Here is a 15,837-nt window from a genome sequence, read left to right on the forward strand (position 1 = left end):
ACCACGTTGTTGTAATTCAACACTAAGCTGATTTGCAGCCTGTGAGAAATCTTCATCATTTGTAGAATTCCTTTTAAGGCGAAGTAACTGGCTGTAAGGTAGGTTATCCCTTAAATGGGGTGGGTGAAAAGATTCATAATGCAACAGAGTGTTGCGTGCCATTTCTTTTTTATAAGGACGGACTCCCAATTTACCGTCCTGTGTCTTAAAGACACGCACGTCCAAAAAGGCTATTTCCAAGCTGTTGTTTTCTCCACTGAATTTAATATTCGGATCACGCTCATTGATCCATATAAGGAATTCTTTGAAGGATTCTGCATCCTGCATCACCAAAAAAACATCGTCAACATACCTAACGAAGAGATGGATCTTATCACTGAATGGGTTATTATGATAGATATAGGTGTTACTTTTAAGGCAATAATCAACAATACATGTTTTTGCCTATATACTATCAGTGGTGGATATGTTATTAAATACCACTACTTTATAATCATTGTGTCTAGCTTGTGAAGTGCTGTTTCTAGTTTGCTGAGTATCCTACAGCACGCTAACCTTTGTTTACCAAACCTCCAGGTACTAGCTGGAGATCTCCCGCTCTTACAATTGATCTCCAGCCGAAAGAGATCAGTTCACCTGGAGAAAATGGCCACTTCGTCAATTGGAGTCTATAGCATTGAAGTCCCTCCCCTCCCCAAAACCCGCCCTTCTCAGGCTGCGCCCCAAAAACCTCCCCTAGGGTTGCCAACCTCCAAGTACTCAACTTTTTAACCTCCTTTCTATTAAATTTAATCATAAATAGACTATCTTTAAGTAGACTATCACGCCAGTCTATGGACTTCTTTTGGAACTGATGAGCGTAAACTTTATGAATTTATGAATTAATAAGTTGACTGTTTTGGTTTGTATATACTGGCAGCATCTGTTGCATATGAATTCTCATTGTTTGGAATTTTGTGGATAAGTACAATGTATGTTATTGGAATGTGGGAATTTTGGAAGTTTAGGCATGATGTTTAATGCCTGAATCCTTAAAGATAGTTTACTTATGATTAAATTTAATAGAAAGGAGCTTAAAGAGTTGTGTAATTTGATACTGAAAATTGTGGAGTCTACGTACTGACTTTTGTCTTGAGTTTATCCTAATTGCAGTACAGGTTGTTGGTTTGCATAACCTCCAGGTACTAGCTGGAGATCTGCTGCTATTACATCTGATCTCCAGCCGATAGAGATCAGTTCCCCTGTAAAAAATGGCCACTTTGGCCATTGGACTCTATGGCATTGAAGTCCCTCCCTTCCCCAAACCCCGCCCTCCTCAGGCTCCGCCCCAAAACCTCCCGCTGGTGGTGAAGAGGGACCTGGCAACACTAGCTATGACCTCTTTGTCCTCTGCTGTAACTAAGGGTAACACCCGTAGACCCCAAGACCAGTTTAGAGCTGAACTCGGCCATTTGAAATGCCACAAGGCCCTGACCCTTAACCCAGATAGCTTCTCTGACTCAGATTTCTTGCATGTCTTATCCCTTTCTTGCTCAGTCAGCCATTAGGATGGTAAATGCCTTGGGGCAGAAGAAACCTGCCTTTGTCAGTGATGAACAGAACAGCTTATGCTTTGCAGACATTAGGTTTACAACAGCAAATGCCATTTAAATAGCAATAGAAGGACGATGCACTTGAAATCAATGCAATACAATAACTGCATCCTCCCTGCTGGATTTCCCAGGTGCGGAGAGCAACCTCATCCTCAAGAGGATCCTCCACATGGACCGGACTTGGAACTCCTTAGCACCACCCCTCAGGTAACACCATGCTGCCCAGGCAAGCAGAAGGCACAAATCTCCAAGCCTGGCAGGAATGTGGCATGCATGCCCACAACTACCAGCTTGGCAAATAAAATCAAGGCTGACTCTTGCCCAGGCAAAGCCCAAACTGGTCCCGGGTGCTTTTCTAGCCCTTCCAGTCAGAGGAAACCTGGGTGGGGTCAGCAGAAACCCAGGAAGAACTCAGCATGAGCCATGGGTATTTGAGGCCTTCGCTCAGAGTTTCTTTCCCCAAGAGTAGGGTTGTCAGCCTTCAGGTATAACAGCCTCCTGCTATTATAACTGATCTCCAGCTGATGTAGATCAGTTCACCTGGAGAAAATGGCCACTGTTTGCAATTGGACTCTATGGCATTGAAGTCCCTCCCCTCCCCAAACCCCACCCTCCTCAGACTCCACCCCAAAAATCTCCCGCCGGTGATGAAGAGGGACCTGGCAACCCTAGCAATTGGACTCTATGGCATTGAAGTCCTTTCCCTCCCCAAAACCCACCCTCCTCAGGCTCTGCCCCAAAAACCTCCTGCCGGTGGCGAAGAGGGACCTGACAACCCTACCCAAGAGGCTCTGCAGCACAGTTCCAGAGCTTCTCAGCTCCAGCTGTTGATCTGCTTGCTAGATATGGGCCCAGGGGTACAAGGACTCTGGATGAATGTCTGATCCCATGCAGAAGCCTGACTTCGGCATGGGCGCTAGCAAGGTGGTCATGTTCTTGGAATCTGAAGACCATTTAGCAGCTCCAAGGGGCCTCAATATATGTCACTAGAGATGGTGGGCCCAAGGTCCTAGCAGTTCCCATGGTTCTGGGAATTTGGCCACGCCCTTCTCTGGCAGTGGGTCACCTACATCAGTTCCCTACCCTAGGCATCTCCCTTTGTTCTCTTGCAGGGGCTTTGTCCGTTGTCAAGGAGGATATCAGGGGGGACCGTCTCAACCCACCTCCGCCCGGCCAAGCCAGATGGCACTGAAGAACGTGGCCACTTCTGGTAAGGCCCTATGGACTTTATGCCTCAAAGGGGTACCTGTTGCTTTGCACGGCCCAGGTTGGTGGTCAGCAACTGAGACCGGCCAGGAGGCCAATATTTTGCACTGCCAGCGGGACTGGAGCCAATGCCCGGTCTGTTTTCTTACCCGGGCATAGGGAGGTCTGTTTCAGCAGTTCTTTGGATGCATGGAATTCGGTACCGGGTGCAGAAGTAAAATCAGCTTTCCTTTTGCTTATTTGTAAAGCAAGTTTCTAGGTCAGGGGTGTTGAACTCAATTATTACATGAGGCATATGTGACATAAATGTCACTTGGTCAGACCAGGACATGCCTTGTCAGCTAGGGTTTCCAGCCTCCAGGTGGTGGATGGAGATCTCCCGCTACTACAACCAATCTCCAGGCAACAGGTAAGAAAAGTGGGGTATAAAAACCAACTCTTCTTCTCCTTCTCTCTCGTCCTCAGAAGCCATTGAGAAACACAAGAAGTATCTGGCCCATTGGTTCCGCCAGCAGCCCAATGAGGAGAGGCAGTTCGGGCCGTCCTTTTCGCTGGACACCACCCACGTGGACCCCGTCATCCGAGAAAGCTCCCTGGAGGAAATCCTGAAGCCCTCTCCTGAGATGACCATCCAGAACCAGCTCCAGGCCCCTTGCACCGACATCATCGGCCTCCAGAACCTCTTTGACGTGGACGCGTGTGGCCGCCAAGTCAAGAATGTGGTCCTGTATGGCACGGTGGGCACTGGAAAGAGCACTCTCATCAAGAAGATGGTGATGGACTGGTGTCACGGGCGACTGCCCCGCTTCGAGCTGCTCATCCCCTTCTCCTGCGAGGACCTGTCCCAGAACAATGCCCCCATCTCTTTACGCCGTTTGATCACCAAGAAGTACCTGCACCTCCGGGAGGTGGTACCTGTGCTGGGCTCTGCCAACCTCCAGGTGCTTTTCATCCTGAACGGCCTGGAACGTCTCAACTTGGACTTCCGCCTGGCCCACACGGAACTCTGCTGCGACCCTAATGAGCCAGTGCTCCCTTCTGCCATTGCGGTCAATTTGCTGAGGAAGTACATGATGCCAGAGGTGTGTGTTGCAGTATTTTAGGAACTGGCAGTTGACAAGGGCAGGTATATCTGCTCCCTGGTCTGCTAGCTCTAGAGAGCCAGCGTGGTGTAGCGGTTAGTTTGGAGCGGTGGACTCTAATCTGGAGAACCTGGTTTGATTCCCCGCTCCTCCACATGAAGCCAGCTGGGTGACCTTGGGCGAGTCACAGCTCTCTCAGCCCCACCTACCTCACAGGGTGTCTGTTGTGGGGAGGGGAAGGGAAGGTGATTGGAAGCTGGTTTGATTCTTCCTTAAGTGGTAGAGAAAGTCAGCATATAAAAACCAACTCTTCTTCTTCTCTGAGTATGCAAGAGGCAGACCAAATATTATCCTTGAGAGGCACAAGAGTTTGTTGACTCAATGTGGAATTTAGATGGTTTCGACAGCAGGAAGGTTGCCCTTCATTCAGTGAAAAAATCTGTTTCTATTTGCATGTGTGAATCTGTTAAATGAATATGCAAATTTATAATAGCATACTGGCTATTGTTGTCAGGCCTAGCCTGGTAACCAGTGGGAGACCAGGTGGGGTGGGGACAAGGGGGTGGTCGTCAACAACCCAGAAGTGATGTCATGCCTCTATAGATATTGTCAGAAACTCCTTGGTTTTTACCTCCCCTCGCCATGCACATGGCAACCCTACTACTGGCTAGCATTGGGGCAAAATAAAAAACTGATTAGCTAACTAGCTACAGCTGTGTAGGGGGCTTGCATAATAGGAATCTGGAATCTGGTATTGAATTAAGCAGCCTGAGAATTAAAGCTCTAATTTCCTTCCTTTCTTGTTTCTAGTCCCTATTACTGTAAAGAAAAAATGTGGAGATGTGTAGGCAATACTCTCAGAAGCTGAAACTAGATTGGAAATGAGTCCATACCTTTGTGGTCTGTCCTACACAGCTGGTGTTTCTTAACGTTACTAATCATTTTCAGCCTACCCATCTCCCAATCTCTTTTAATTCTTCTGTTCTCAACATTCTTTGCTCCCCAGATTGCAAACTGGAAACAGAATTAGTTTTTCAAAATATCCAGATACCTGTAGGTTTTCTAAATCTGCAGAATCTGATCTGGCCCTGGCATTGATGGAAGCGTCTTGGGCAGAGGCTCGGCTGATGGCAGGTGCCCTCTTCACAGTGGAAAACTCACAGATTATTATACTGAGCTAGATTCGAGTCCAGTAGCACCTTAGAGACCAAAAAGATTTGGGGGTCTAAGCTTTCGAGAGTCGAAGCTCCCTTCATCACAGAGAGCTTTGACTCTCAAAAGCTTAAACCCCAAAATCTTGTTGGTCTCTAAGGTGCTACTGGACTCGAATCTAGTTGTTCTACTGCAGACCAACATGGCTACCCTCCTGAGATTATTATCCTGTAGTGTGTGTGTGTGTGTGGGGGGGTCTCTGCTCAGTAGCTTCCTCGGTAGAAGGTAAAGGTAGACCCCTGTGCAAGCACTGGGTCATTACTGACCCATGGGGTGACGTCATATCCCTACATTTACTAGGCAGACTATGTTTACAGGGTGGTTTGCCAGTGCCTTCCCCAGTCGTCTACACTTTACCCCCAGCAAGCTGGGGACTCATTTTACTGATCTCGGAAGGATGGAAGGCTGAATCAACCTTGAGCCGGCTACCTGAAACCGACTTCCGTCGGGATCGAACTCGGGCTGTGAGCAGAGCTTTTGACTGCAGTACTACAGCTGACCACTCTGCACCACAGACCTTCCTTGGCTCACTCATTAATCCAGGCCCAATTGGGGTTGTAGGGAATTGCATTCCCCTATTGTGACCATCAACAGTGGACAAGGACCAATGCTTCCCTTGTCTGTCCTTAACCTTCCCTGCCCTTATCTGCTCCCGTTCCCCTAGGCGAGCATCATCGTTACCACCCGCCCCTCCGCTGTGCGCCGGATCCCCAGCAAGTTTGTGGGCCGCTACGTGGAGGTCTGCGGTTTCTCCAATGTCAGCCTTCAGAAGCTATACTTCCAGATGCGGCTGAGCCAACCGGACTGTAGCGGAGCTTCGGGCCCCGCCACAGCAGAAGAGACGAGAGAGAGGGACAACCTGGTGGAGATGCTTTCAAGGAACTTGGAGCGGCACAACCAGATCGCGGTGGCGTGCTTCCTGCCTTCCTACTGCTGGCTGGTCTGCACCACCTTGCACTTCCTCTATTTCACCCGGTCGGTGCCTCCTGCTCAGACTCTCACCGGCATTTACACCAGCTTCTTGCGGCTCAACTTCAGCGGTGAGGTGCTGGACAGCACCGACCCCTCCAACATCTCCATGATGAAGTACGTGGCCAAAACGGTGGGCAAGCTGGCCTACGAAGGGGTGATGTCCCGGCAGACTTCCTTCTCGGAGGAAGACCTGCGCCGCTGCTTTGAGATCGAGATGAAGGTGGAGAGTGAACTCAACCTCCTGAATGTCTTCCGCAGCGACGTCTTCCGCTTCTTCCTCACTCCCTGCGTGCAGCCGGGCAAGGAACACACCTTTGTCTTCACCATCCCGGCCATGCAGGAGTACCTGGCGGCCCTTTACGTCATCCTGGGGGAGAAGAAGACCCTGACGCAACGGGTGGGCAAGGAGGTCTCCGAGGTCATTGGCAAGGTGAGCGAAGACGTTGCAGTGGTCCTCAGCATCGTCTCCAAGTTCCTGCCCTTGCGCATCCTGCCGCTGCTCTTCAACCTCATCAAGATCTTCCCCCGCTACTTCACCCGCTTCAGCAGCAAGGACCGTGACACCATCGCGCGCACCATGGCGGTAGAGATGTTCAAGGAGGAGGACTACTTCAACGATGACGTGCTGGATCAGATCAACTCCAGCATCCTTGGGGTAGAGGGCCCGATGCGCCATCCGGACGAAGCCTCCGACGACGAGGTCTTCGAGCTCTTCCCTGTCTTTATGGGGGGGCTGCTGTCACGGCGGAACAGGGCCATCTTGGACCAGCTGGGTTGCCCCATCAAGAACCTGGCAGCCTTTGAGATCGCCAAGGCCATGAAGAAGACGGTCATCCGCAACAGCCGTAAGGGCCTGCCCCCCTCGGAGCTCATGGACTACCTCTTCTTCCTGCACGAGTTCCAGAACGAGCGCTTCACGGCTGAGGCCGTCCAGTCGTTGAGGACCATCAACCTCTCCTCGGTCAAGATGACCCCACTCAAATGCTCCGTCCTGGCTTCTGTGGTGGGCACCACGAGCCACGAGGTGGAAGAACTGAACCTGACATCTTGCCATCTCGACGTCAGCAGTCTGAGGACTCTTTCCCCTGTCTTCCTACGATGCAAAAAACTCCAGTGAGTGTTGGGGTCTCCTTGGCTTCATCTTGGCACCTGATGGGGGCCATTTTAAACTAGAGGGGCTTAGAGCTGTGCATGCCACCCTGAGGTCCTTGGTAGAAGGGGCAAGAGACCTGTACTAAAGATAGGTAAAACCATGCATACAATACGTACATACTCAGAACGCTATAGCTGAGAGACAGAGCTCATGTGGAACATACAGACACATGATGCAGCCTTATACTGAATCAAGGTCAGTATTGTCTACTTAAACTGGCAGTGACTCCCCAGTGTCAAAGGCGGAGGTCTTTCACATCACCTCCTGCCTGATCTTTTTAGCTGGTGATGCCAGGGATTGAAGCTGGGACCTTTTGCATGCCAAGCAAATGCTTTACTTCTTACATGCCCCGGGTAATGCCGATCACCACTTTGGGGGCAGGAAGCAATTTTCCTTCAGGTCAGATTGGCCAGGGATCTTGGAGGGTTTCCCCTCCATCTTCTGGGCACAGAGTAGGGGGTCACTGGGGGTGGGGGGTGGGGAGGTAGTTGTGAATTTCCTGCATTGTGCAGGGGGGTGGACTAGATGGTCCTGGTGGTCCCTTCCAACTCTGTGATTCTATTATTCTACTGAATTATGAATTCCTGTGAGAGCATTGATGGACGACTCCTGAATCTCCAGGTGCCGGAGTGGGCTTATATTTTGCCCACAATCCATTTGTGAGCTTGTGGAATACACTTTTAAATGCTCCTTGGACTGTTGTCTCTCCTGTCACCAGAGGGTGGCAAACTATGATCAAGAATGGATGAGATGGGACGGGACGGGAAATACAATGTCTGCACTAGTATAAAAACACTGATCTGTTTTCTCCCTCTCCCTCTGCCCCCAGCTTGCAGCTCAATAGTTTGGGGCCAGATGCTTGCAAGGAGATCCGAGACCTGCTCTTGCATGAGAAATGTATGGTGAGCACATTAAGGTAAGTGTCAGAGGGGGCTGTCACTCCCATTTGGGAGGACAAGGTCTGGGCCCTTCCGATGCCATTCAGTTAGCACCCACTCTGATGGCTTTTTAGGTGCCAAATAGAATTGTGTTTAGGCAGGCTTTGGGTGGTAATTAATGGCTCAGGTAGTCGGTTTCACTGCTTTTAATGGCTTGGTTGGTCAGTTTCACTGCTGCAGGGGTTTGTGTGTGCCTGTAGTTGGTTTTCTTTCTTCTTATCAGAGGTTTTGTAGTTGCCATTTTTAGAAAGAGAGAAAGTTTCATGGTAATGTTGGAAGTTAAGATTTCTGTCAAAAACAAGGTAGAAAAGTTTGTAACAAATAAATATATTCATATAGGGTGGGTGAAGTTGGGGGGAATTCTGGCTTGCCACTTGAGTTTGTGGCAGAGAGCACATTTGCAGCCACTACACTGGGCAATTTGTTAAAAATTAAACAAACAGACATCGAGCTCCGCAGCTTGAAACCTCAAACCATGCAACTGCAACGATAATAACTTATGCAGATAAGGCAAACTTTCCTCAAAAAAACTGATATCCTACCAGAAATTTTGTTAGTCTTTAAGCGGCTACTGGACTCTTGCTCTTTTCCTCGAAAAAGTTTCTGTAGCACTATTTAATATGCAAACGTGATAAGTGATGACCTGGAAATCCTACCTGCAGGTTTGCAGCCCTGCCTGATGCTCACGGCCTGCCCTCTTGGCACCTTCTTTAGGCTCGCTGACAACCCCGTGACTGAGCAGGGGGCCCGTTACCTTGCGGAAGCTGTCGCTGGCAACACGTCTCTTAGCCAGCTGTCGCTGCTGCACACCTCGCTGGGGAACCAGGGCGTGGAGGTGATCACTCAGCACCTGGCCCAGAACAAGCACCTGCGGGAACTGGATGTGGCCTACAACTCTGTGACTGACGACACCGCGCTGGCCCTGGTGGAGGAGGCCAAGAGGCACGCGACGCTGGAAAAAGTGCAGTGAGTCTCCGCTTCTCCCCAGTCGTCCTGCATGCTGCCAGCTCTGGGCTGGGAAATTGCTGGGGATTTGGGGGTGGAGTCTGGGGAGGGGAGGGTCCTCAGCAGGGTACCGTGCCATAGAGCCCACCCTCCAAAGCAGCCGTTTTCCCCAGGGGAACTGATCTTGGCCATCTGGAGATTGACTGTAATAGCGGGAGATCTCCAGGCCCTACCTGGAGCTTGGCAGCCCTCTGCTTAATTTTCTTGTGCCTGTGCGCAGGCATTGGGTATGCTGCCAAATTGCACAACCCCGCCATTCCAGCTTGAAAAATCTCTGCTTTCACATGAACACATGAAGCTGACTTATACTGAATCAGACCCTCAGTCCATCGAAGTCAGTATTGTCTACTCAGACCGGCAGGGTCTCAGGCTGAGGTCTTTTACATCACCTACTTGCCTAGTCCCTTTAACTGGAGATGCCGGGGATTGAACCTGGGACCTTTCTGCATGCCAAGCAGATGCTCTACCACTGAGCCACAACCCCTAGCCCATTTGACTCATGCAAATCAACCCCCAGAAGTCTTGTTGCCATGCCAGTTTGTGTTTCCATTAAATGCACATGAATTTTAACAGATTTTTGTCAGCTGTGCATGGGTATAGAGCAACTGCTTAAGTCGGTGCACTGTAAAACCTTCTGTTGTAGTTGTGACTTAAAGACAAAACGCAGGGAGCAGGTTGTTCCTTAGTGGGAGATGCCCCCACCTACAACGGGAGGGGCTGTGGGTCAGTGGCAGAGCATCTGCTTGGCATGCAGAAGGTCCCAGGTTCAATCCCCGGCATTGCCAGTTAAAGGAACTAGGCAGGTAGGTGATGTAAAAGACCTCCGCCTGAGACCCTGGAGAGACGCTGCCAGTCTGAGTAGTCAATGCTGACTTTGATGGACCAAGGGTCTGATTCAGTATAAGGCGGCATCATGTATTCATGTGTTTATTGAGGGATGGTTTGGAGCAGGGCTTGGATACAGACTGTGGGAAACAAACATAGAAATAGAAATACTAGAGTAACAAACACCTCGTGGTTTCTGGTTTGATTTGGGAAATCCCGGTGTCAAAAAGAAGAAATAATAATGGAGGGACCTTAGTGGAGTATAAAGACATATTGTCCATCCCTCAAAGCAGTCATTTTCCCTAGGGGAACTGATCACTGTAGAGTGGAGATCAGTTGTAATGCCGGAGATCTCCAGCCCCCACCTGGAGGTTGGCAAGCCTACACGAGTAGACAATATTGAGTTTGATGGAGCACAGCATTAAAAGGGAGTAAAAGAAACAAACAAATCTGCCACAGAATTGGGCTAAACACAAAGGATCGCTCCAAAAGCTAGGCCTGCTGTTAGTGGTTACTAAGGTTTGCCAGTTCCTCGATCGGGGTGGGGAATCCTCCACCCCCAGCTCCTATTGTCCAGCAACAGGAGGAAAAAAAATTGATGTCATGCATGCTGGTATGTCCCTTCCAGGAACAACCTGGAAGTGATGGAAGGTAGCTCTCAGAATTGCCAGAAACTGTATGGTTTTACCTTAACACCTCTAGCGATTCCTAGAGCTAAGCTTTGTCACTTTGGGCTCGTCCCTGAAAGTGACATAATAGCACACACAATGTTGTGCCCCCATGTCCCCCAAGCACTGCCTGGCAACTACCCCATATCGAAAGAAGGAGGAGGAGGAGGAGAGTTGGTTTTTATATGCCGACTTTCTCTACCACTTCAGGGAGAATCAAACTGGCTGACAATCGCCTTCCCTCCCCTTCCTCACAACAGACACCCTGTGAGGTAGGTGGGGCTGAGAGAGCTGTGACTAGCCCAAGGTCACCCAGATGGCTTCATGTGGAAGAGTGGGGAAACCAACCCAGTTCACCAGATTAGTGTCTGCCGCTCATGTGGAGGAGTGGGGAACCAAACCTGGTTCTCCAGATTAGAGTCCACCACTCCAAACCACTGCTCTGAACCACTACACCACCATAGCTCCTCCCATGGGTTATTTTATCCCCAGTCTTCTTTTGCTTATTGGGCACAAAGGCCTCGGCTGCTGCTTTAACCTTCCTCCTTCCTTTCCCACCAGTTTGTACTTCAACGAGATCAGCGAAGAAGGCAAGCAGGCCCTGCACGGGTTGCGCAAAGACCGCGACGGCGTCAAGGTGCTCATCTTCCTGACGATGGGGGCCGACGTGTCCGACTACTGGGCCATCATCCTGAACGTGGTCCAGAAGAACTTGCCCATCTGGGACCGCGAACGAGTGCAGCAGCATCTGGGCCTGCTCCTGAAGGACCTGGAGAGCAGCCGCCGCCAAACCGCCAACCCTTGGAAGAAGGCCAAGTTCATGCGGGTGGAGAACGAGGTCAAGAGGATGCTAGGCGAAATTCAGCAGGGGGTGCTGTAAGGCCGCGGCAGGCCCTCTGCCCCTTGCAGGGAGCCACGTTCGCCATCGCCATCCACCAAAAGAGCCACGCGGACTTCTATCCAGCCAGTTTGGTGTAGCCAGCTTGGTGTAGTGGTTAAGAGCAGTGGTTTGGAGCGGTGGAGTCTGATCTGGAGAACCGGGTTCGATTCCCCTCTCCTTCACATGAGTGGCAGAGGCTCACCTGGTGAACTGGATTTGTTTCCTGGGTGACCTTGGGATAGTTACAGCTCTTAGAGCTCTCTCAGCCCCACCTACCTCACAAGCTGTGGGGAGGGGAAGGGAAGGTGATTGTAAGCCAGTTTGATTCTGCCTTAAGTGGTAGAGAAAGCCAGCATATAAAAACCAACTCTTCTTCTTATCCCTGATATTAGGCTCTGTAACTCAGGGAGGCTGGAAGCTTACCTGTTCCTTTGGCAGCAGCTGTTTCAAGGTTGTAACCAACCACCAAGTACAGGCCCCACCAGGCAAGGCTCTTGCCTGCTTTCCTGAAACCGGGGTCAGGTGCCATATTGGGAAACCAGAAGAGCCACAGGTGTCTCTCGAACCACCCAATGAATCTCACTGTTCTAACCTTCTGCTCCCTGATCTTCTGGAGATGGCGTATCCCAGTGCCAGCCAGGGAGAGACAATTGGGGAAAGGGGAATAAGCCATAGGGTAGAGGGGTCAAACTCAATTGTCACGAGGGCCGGATATGACATAAATTCCGCTTGGTTGGGCCGGGCCATGTCTCGCCAGAGTGGGGCTGGCTCGCTGGCTAGAAAAGAGCCGTCAAGGGGCCAAATCTGTAGGGTTGCCAGGTCCCTCTTCGCCACCGGTGGGGGTTTTTTGGGGCAGAGCCTGAGGAAGGTGGGGTTTGGGGAGGGGAGAGACCTCAATGCCATAGAGTCCAATTGCCAAAGTGGCCATTTTCTCCGGGGGAACTTATCTCTATCGGCTGGAGATCAGTTGTACTAGCAGGAGATCTCCAGCTACTACTTGGAGGTTGGCATCCCTATAGATCAAGCCTGTGGGCTTTATGTTTGACATCTCTGCCATAGGGTGCAGAGAAAGGGAACTATTGAAAACTGGAGCTGCTGTAGACTTTCTCCTGATCCCTGGGCCTCGCTTCCAGCTGCCTCTGCAAAGGAGAATTGATCATGAATTGAAATGCATTCCTTTGTCCTGCACCTCCCACTGTCCTTCAGGCAAGGTGCCTGAAGCACTGTTCTTTTTTCTTTTCTTTTTTTAATCTGTGAATGCTTGAGGACCCAGGCGCTAGCCAGCCCGTGTTTTGCCCAATTGGCTTCTGCTGAAAGCTCTCCAAATCAGTCTTCCAGGAGCACACTGGGGTGCAGTTCTGCCATGCAAATGATTGGTAACCTGCTTGCACCCATAGACACAGGCTTGGGGGGGCATGGGATAGGGTTGCCAACTCCAGGTTGGGAAATTCCTGGAGGTTTGGAGGTGGAGCCTGGCGAGGGCAGGGTTTGGGGAAAGGAGGACCTCAGCCAGATATGATACCATAGAGTCCCCCCTCTGAAGTTGCTGTTTCCTCCAGGGAGACAGATCTCTGTAGTCATTCTAGGAGATTTCCAGGCCCCACCTGGAGCTGGAAGTTGGCAGCTTGAAGCCTGCTCTCTTATGTGCTCCCTTTGCATTAAGGCAGAAGGACGTTGTATATCACCAGTGAGCAGATATATCACCATCTTGACCTGGAATGAACCAGAACACAGAGCAATGAGATAAATTGGACCATTGAAAAGGGAAAGGTGAGATGGAACTGATGAAGCTGAGATGAAACGGAGGGATCCATCTTGTGGTTCTGTAGCCCAGGCTCACCAAACTGGGTCTCTTCCCCCCTCTCCAATCCAGACACAAATACCTCACAGGGTTTGCCTTGTTCTTCAAACGTTCTTCCCTCACTAGAAGGCCATGTCATCTCCTGCAACCACGTTTGGAGCCAAGAGACCAAACAGCTTCTCTGTATTGCGGAGGACTTCATGTTGGATTTGGTGCTCTGCTGTTTTAGTCCCTTGGCTGGCCATATTTTCTATCTTTGCTATATTTCTAATCGTGGGGAGGGCTGGAGCTCGGTAGTAGAACGTCTGCTTTGCATGCAGAAGGTTCCAAGTTCAATCCCCGGTATCTCTAGTTTAAAAAAAAAAAAAGTAGGAAGTTATGTGAAAGGCCTCCAATTGATACTCCAGAGAGCAGCTTCCAGTCAAAGCAGACAATACTGATCTTGGTAGATAAAGGGTCTGACTCAACAGAAAGCAGCTCCATCACATAATTTGTCATGTCTTACGTTTCCTCCAAGGTATCTTCTGGATAGTTGGTTGCCTTCTCTTGAAAAGGCAGCAGAGAAATTGGGCTGTGTGGTTGAGTTGTCCTTCCTGCCTTGAATTTTAATTATAAGCACTCTAGGGCAAGAGGCTAGTTATTGCTAGGTCTGCATATTTACTCCATACGTTTTTCAAAACCATGAGGATTTTCAGTGCCTTTCTAAACAGAGCTAGTCCACTGAAGTTAAAGGGCTTAGAAGGGTGTAACTTGGCTTAGGGTGGTGCTGGTGGTGGGACGTGCCGTCAAGTTGCAGCTGACTTAGGGTGACCCCATAGAGTTTTCAAGGGAAGAGACTCTCAGAGGTGGTTTGCCATTGCCTGCCTCTGTGTAGCGACCCTGGACTTCCCCAGGTGGTCTCCCATCCCAGTACTAACCAGGGCTGACCCTGCTTAGCTTCTGAGATCTGACAAGATTGAGCTTAGCCTGAGCCATCCAGGCAACGAATGTCTGGGCAAGGATTTGAATTGAGAGCCAGCGTGGTATAGTGGTTACGAGCAGCGGACTCTAATCTGGAGAACCGGGTTCGATTCCCCACTCCTCCACATGAGTGGTGGACTGTAATCTGGTGAACCAGTTGGTTTCCCCACTCCTCCACATGAAGCCTGCTGGGTGACCTTGGGGTAGTCACGGTTCTCTCAGAACTCAGCCCCACCTACCTCACAAGGTGTCTGTTGTGGGGAGAAGAAGGGAAGGAGATTGTAAGCTGCTTTGAGACTCTTTTCGGTAGAGTAAACCGGGGTATAAAAAACCAACTCTTCTTCTTCTTCAAGTCCTTAAAGACAGGAGTAGACTAATTAATTATAAGGGAAGAGAATGGACAGGGAATTTCTTTGCCGCTGTGCCTCCACAATATTAAAAGCACTTTGTTCCAACTTAACACATACAGTTCCTGTGTCTTTCTTTTACTGTCAGAAAAGTTCCTATGGTTGTTTTCTCATATGGGTATATGGAAGCTAGCTTCTAGAGGAGTGGCAGCTTGAGAAACAGCCCCCCAAATGTACTTAATGCAATGCCTAATACATTTTAGGAACTCGCTGCCATGAGACGGCTGGCGTGGATGGCTTTTTTAGAAGGCAAATTCATGGAAGACAGATTCGTCAAGATGGTTAGCTGCGATAACTAAATGGAACCGCCAAGTCCAGAAGCAGTATACCTCAAAATACCAGCTTGTGGGCTTTTATGGTATCCTGCTCTAGGTTGGGGAAAACCTGGTGGTTTGGGGCAGTGGAGCCTGGGGAGGGGACGCACCTCAGTAAGGTTCAATCCCATAGAATCCACCCTCCAAAGCAGCCATTTTCTCCGGGGGAATAGATCTATGTGGTCTGAAGATTAATTGTACTGCTGGGAGAGCCCCAACTGGAGGTTGGCAACCTTAGTGGGCTTCTCAGAGGCGCCTGACTAGCTCTGTTGGAACAAGGATATTGGGCTAGATGGCCTGATCCAGCGGAGCTCTGCTAAGGAAGGAAGGCATGTTTTGCAGACTTAAAAGGTATAGCCCATGCCATCCAGTGTCTTCAGGCAAGTTGCAAATGGAGGGAAAGCTATTTGACCTATGATAAAGATCTGAAAATCTGCATAGGAGAAATTAAAAAAAGAAAAGATAACAGCTCTAGTCCCAGAACCTGTTCTTGGAACTAGCGCTCCACCCTGGGGCATATTTCTTTCTGTTGTTATGTTTTCTTCAGTACCCTTTTTAATCTGGTTTCGTTAAAATTGTGCAAGGCCACAAACCATAAACATGAAGTCAGGGTGGACGCAAGCGTGCCTCTGAGCACGTGCCTGGTGTAGACAACACTTCCCTTGCCAGGCATCGGCCTTCCAGCGCTGCGGGCTGTTGCTTCTCATCGACGTCCCATTTTTAGAACCGTATCCTGCCGATCTCCCTTCCGAGGCTGATGTTTATTTCCTTGATCCGCTCCTGGGATGGGAAGGAGGCAGCCCGGTTGGGCCAAAGACTCCT

General features: G+C 50.0%; 1 protein-coding gene across 1 annotated transcript; it reads left to right on the forward strand.

Annotated features, from left to right (window-relative positions):
- Positions 1–2,687: 2,687 nt before the first annotated feature.
- NLRX1 (NLR family member X1) lies at positions 2,688–11,533 on the forward strand. Its single transcript, XM_056860487.1, has 6 exons — positions 2,688–2,802; positions 3,264–3,880; positions 5,757–7,177; positions 8,047–8,133; positions 8,870–9,121; positions 11,215–11,533. The coding sequence occupies exons 1-6, from the start codon at positions 2,775–2,777 to the stop codon at positions 11,531–11,533; spliced, it is 2,724 nt and encodes a 907-aa protein (XP_056716465.1). The 5' UTR covers positions 2,688–2,774.
- Positions 11,534–15,837: the final 4,304 nt, after the last annotated feature.

The sequence above is a fragment of the Euleptes europaea genome, chromosome 14 (genome assembly GCF_029931775.1).
Source record: "Euleptes europaea isolate rEulEur1 chromosome 14, rEulEur1.hap1, whole genome shotgun sequence".
Lineage (NCBI taxonomy): Eukaryota > Metazoa > Chordata > Lepidosauria > Squamata > Sphaerodactylidae > Euleptes > Euleptes europaea.

Bases quoted from the DNA above. Each gene is read 5' to 3' on its own strand.
- NLRX1 (XM_056860487.1), top strand. From the start codon at position 2,775: ATGGCACTGAAGAACGTGGCCACTTCTG. The intron at 3,881-5,756 runs GTGTGTGTTGCA...CCGTTCCCCTAG, and splicing joins GGAAGTACATGATGCCAGAG to GCGAGCATCATCGTTACCAC. The intron at 9,122-11,214 runs GTGAGTCTCCGC...CTTTCCCACCAG, and splicing joins GCGACGCTGGAAAAAGTGCA to TTTGTACTTCAACGAGATCA.